The sequence below is a fragment of the Sinocyclocheilus grahami genome, unplaced genomic scaffold, assembly GCF_001515645.1.
Source record: "Sinocyclocheilus grahami isolate Dianchi unplaced genomic scaffold, SAMN03320097.WGS_v1.1 scaffold605.1, whole genome shotgun sequence".
Taxonomy (NCBI): domain Eukaryota; kingdom Metazoa; phylum Chordata; class Actinopteri; order Cypriniformes; family Cyprinidae; genus Sinocyclocheilus; species Sinocyclocheilus grahami.
The window spans coordinates 440,377-445,292 of record NW_015505784.1 but is presented as its reverse complement, the minus strand read 5'-3'; the positions used below and the strand labels follow the sequence as shown (position 1 = coordinate 445,292).

Here is a 4,916-nt window from a genome sequence, read left to right as displayed (position 1 = left end):
GTGTGTATATATATATATATATATATATGAAGAGTTCAGATGCAAAAGCCTCTAAGTGCCGTTTGAAATTGTAATATTTTTTATCATTTTTATCAGGTTCCTATATTTATGTTCAGTTATTTCACTTTAATGGCAATGTATAGGTCATTTTCTGTGCCATTACAGTGAAATAACTGAGCATAAATATAGGAGCCTGATTAAAATGCTAATTTTAGATGAAAATTTCAAACGGCACTTAGAGGCTTTTGCACCTGAACTCTTGAACTCCTGAACTGGCCATAACTGAGCATAAATATAGGAGCCTGATAAAAATGCTAATTTTAGATGAAAATTTCAAACGGCACTTAGAGGCTTTTGCACCTGAACTTTTGAACTCCTGAACTGGCCTATATATATATATATATATATACATTTATTTTTTCCATTTTTAACACTCTTTTTTTCAATGTTTGTCTGTGATGCGTCCTCCGCCACGACATCGATAACAAATCCCCTAATAATATTAAAAGAAAACAACAGCGAGTAAAATAGTTTATATTAATGGGTTATCCAACAAAAAAGCATCAGAGACTTTTAAATGTAACTTTTCATCCTCCCATAACATAACAGCTTAAAGTCTGTATGGATCTAGAATGATTTTTGGCGGAGGGATATGAGATAGGGCAATGAGCAAGTAAAGGGGATTCAGTAAAGTGACGGTACATTACTGCGAGCGCTGCCAGCACTGGACAGCCTTGAGACTTTACAAGAATCCTTCTCTAACTTTTGGGGGGGGGGAAACGTGCTGGTTTTGCAGTTAGCTTAACGGAGGAATATGAAAGGTTCAATACGTCTTCATAGTTGTAACTGTCAATGTTAAGAGGGCAGATTCTTTGAAAATCAGCATGAACTTAAAGAGTCTCGGCGCTGTGTTACTGGTGTTCTTCACTATAAGTACTGAGGTGCGCAAATCGGAGTCCGCGGTAAGTGAAAATTGCTTGTTACTTGTTTTAGTTAGGCCTGTATCTTAAATTGAAACAACCGTTGCCATTGCTTTAGATCAATCACACACGCTTCAGCTAAAGTTTAGCCTATACACACAGGTTACTTTATAACATGAAAGAATCGGTTTCCTTGAGATCGGTAAGAACAAGTGCAAAACTTCTGTGACTTGGGATATCCATGGGATGGTATATTCATGTACAATCGTTAAGATACAATCCGTTATATCTATTGAGTGCAAGTGCAGAGATATGCACATCACATTTAAATAGTCCCAACTGCTTGTAGAAACATGTAGGATGTTCTTTTAAAACGTATTATCAATGTTGAATATAAAACAGCCGCTTTATTTATCATTCAGTAATAACTGTGAAGTTTCTAACTTAATAGGCTATCTATTTTTATTGTATTTTATTATTTTTTGTTGTTGTTGTTGTTGTGTCTGCTTTTTTTTTTTACTTATGTATTTATTATCAGTATTTTTTATTTCATGAATACACATGTAGTCGTTCTCATGCTCATAATTTGTTGCACAAATGTTACTGGTATAAGTGAATGGGTTGCAATCTGATTACTGACACTGTATTACATTACATGTGACATTATTGACAGATTAAATGCCAGTTATTTACTCATCACAAACTTGATGTGAAATGATAAGGAAAAATGATTCTCATCTGTAAAATTTCCATATGAACCCATTCATTGAGCACAATTTTTGTCTAGTTAGCCATCATGCCACAGAGTGATCCTGGTCAATCTGACATGCTTTGCATGCCTGTATTTTTGGACCTGATTGGATACATTGCCGCAAATACAGAGATATGGCATCACTATGTGACCAATTCATTGTCCAGCTGTCAGAGTAGTCAATAGCAGGAGGCAGACAGGTGAGGACATGTTTAGGGAGGGACCTGTCATAGAGGTACAGATGCAGCAGGGACAGAAGAGCACATGTGGTGACCTTACAACAAAACACATCATGTTCCTACATTTCCCAAAGGGCATTATTGTGCACCAGTTCCAACAGGGAGTTAAAATGGTTGCACATTTCTTCCAAATGATTGGCTTTTGAATTTTTGTGATTCTCAGTAAAACATTCTGGAGCTCTTTCGTTTTACTCCTAAGGTACTGCCCTGTTTCTGTTTCTCAGTTCACAAGGTGAAAGGTGGCATCTGTCATTCATAGAGGGAGGAGTTTGCTAGCCATCAGGACAGGCATGTAGACATATAGTGCCGCCCATCCCCCAAGAGCAAGACCACACAACCCTCAGATCTATTCAATAAGTGAATCTAACCACAGCCTATTGTTCATACAACCTCTTAACCCCTCAAGTCTCAAAAAATGCCAGTTTATACGTACCACCCCCCAGTCCAATATGTCTCTGTGTTTGCCTGATTGCACTGATTATTTTGGCCAATTCCAAACTTGAAACATTTGTTTTATAATGTGACACAAATAGATATATCCTTGAGGCTAGAGTTCCATGGTTTAGTATATGCTCAATGATGCTTTTTAAAAATACAGATAGTGAATCTGACATTGTTCACGAGAGTTTTAATATCCTCAGAACAGGCCTCAAAGCAAGTTAGTTCAGAAGCATGATGGACACCAGGGCCATCGCTAGACCCATTTTACTGGGACATGGGAACAGTAATACCACTGTGCCCAAGTATACTATTATTGATAAATCTTTGTCTGATCATTTTCACTGATAATGTTTTAGCAATCATGTCATGTGTCTGTTTTTGCTAAACTTGCAAATGTCTTCTATCGTGTGTCAACAATAAAGTAGCTCTTTATTGTACGTGCAGCTTGTGAAGACAGTTTATATCCATTTATCCATAATATTATCAAAAAAAGTATCAAAATATGGGAAACTTTGTTGATTGTTGGCCTATGCCCCAGTACAGATGAAAGGCTAGAAACGCTCCTGGTGGATATCTAACTAAGCGATGTCCTTTTGAGGAGCCATTGCTGTGTGAAAGAACAGATTTTCTCCTATTTTTAAAATGTCAAAGCCATTTAACTCAAAGCAGAATGGAATTCTTGGCCGCAATTCCCACCCTTCTGTCTTCACCTAGTGGTGAAATCTAGTATCACATGACGAAGTGTATTTTAATGGTAGTTAAAGACAAAAATGTCCTTTGTCAGTAATATCTATCTATCTATCTATCTATCTATCTATCTATCTATCTATCTATCTATCTATCTGTCTATCTATATATATATATAACCATGTCTTGCGAACTGAAATTGTAATCATCTGGGATATTTTAGGTTTATGTTCTTGTGAAGATGCCAGAACCTGGTGTCACCAGGTCAGAAAGTTTGTTGGTAACTTGAACCATATAGGGGTCTGCTTTGAACATTTCATACTTGACAGACTCCATAAACTGTGCAGGTCAAGGTGTATGAATATGTATGGGTGTGTGTGTGGTGTCTGTACGTGTTCTGCTTCAGATATGTGTGTGAGCGCAGATATAAGCACACTTTTTACATGCCGGGATGTGTATATATCAACTTATATATACATAATATGCGTACGCACATACATGTCGATGTGCCTTTGTACATGTCTGTGTGTGTGTGTGTGTGTGTGTCATCAAACTGTCAAAGAATGGTGAGAGTGAAGTTACCTGGACAGTACGAAGACAGTAGAGACAGTTTGTGCAGAGGTTTGTCTGCTTTAGATTTGAATAGGAGCAAGAGAATATTGTTGCTCCAGAAATCACCTTCATTATCATTCTCTCTGTTTGATTGGAAGACATGTTGGGATTTTTGGGTTACTACATTAGAGAAATGTGTGGTACATTACATTGCTTTTAGCAGTTCCAGCTAATTAGAGAACAACAAAGTTCATATCTTTCGAAGAACTTACTAGAATTTACATTTCATACTTTTGAAGTTTGGTTAAAGGATTAGTTCACTTCCAGAATAAAAATGTCCTGATAATTTACTCACCCCCATGTCATCCAAGGTGTTCATGTTTTTCTGTCATCAGTCGCCAAGAAATTAAGGTTTTTGAGGAAATCATTCCAGGATTTTTCTCGATATAATGGACTTCAATGGTGGCCAATGAGTTGGAGGTCCAAACTGCAGTTTCAGTGCAGCTTCAAAGGGCTCTACGCGATCCCAGCTGAGGAATAAGGGTCTTATCTAGTGAAACGATCGCTCATTTTCTAAAAAAAATAAAAAAATGTATATACTTTTTAACCACAAATGCACGTCTTGCATTTGAAGAGACAGTTCACCCAAAATGTAAAATTCTTTACTTACCCATGTCATTCCAAACCTGTATGATTTTGTTTTTTTCTGTGGAAGATATTTTGAGAAATGTCTCCGTGTTCTTTGTCCATACAATGCAAGTCAGTGGTCACCAACATTCTTCAAAATATCTTTGGTGTTCTGCAGAAGAAGCATAATGGTGAGAATTTTCATTTTTGGGTAAACTATCCCTTTATTGTGGAAGCCCGTTTCCACCACTGAATAAAAAATAAAAAAAGGTTATTGCGACTTTTTATCTCACAATTCTGACTATTGTGAGATATAAACTCGCGATTCTGACTTTTTTTCTCGCAATTGCGAGTTTATATCTCACAATTCTGACTTTGTAACACCCAATTAAGAGTTTATATCGTGCAATTCTGAGAAAAAAAGTCAGAATTGCGAGTTTGTATCATGCAATTATGAGAAAAAAAAGTCAGAATTGCGAGTTTGTATCACGCTTATCACTCTCCTAACGATAGCTACTCTACAGAGCTCTAGGTCGTGCCCTAGCCTTAGCCTAGTTTTGCCTTGCCTTGTTTCCTTCGGTGTTGATCTCGAGTATTGTTTAGCGTTTATCACTCCCCTAGCGATAGCTACACTACAGAGGGTCCGAGTATTCGGTCCGAGTATACAACGCTAAACAATACTCGAGATCAACACCGAAG

General features: G+C 37.1%; 1 protein-coding gene across 2 annotated transcripts in view; it reads left to right on the top strand.

Moving 5' to 3' along the window:
• The first annotated feature begins 714 nt into the window (after positions 1-714).
• Positions 715-4,916, top strand: part of LOC107557514 (collagen alpha-5(IV) chain) — a 53,347-nt gene continuing 49,145 nt past the window's right edge. For both annotated transcript variants that reach the window (XM_016240957.1, XM_016240956.1), the window contains exon 1: positions 715-962. In XM_016240957.1, the coding sequence (XP_016096443.1) occupies positions 885-962 (78 nt within the window). In that variant the 5' untranslated portion in view covers positions 715-884. The remainder of the gene's footprint in view (positions 963-4,916) is intronic.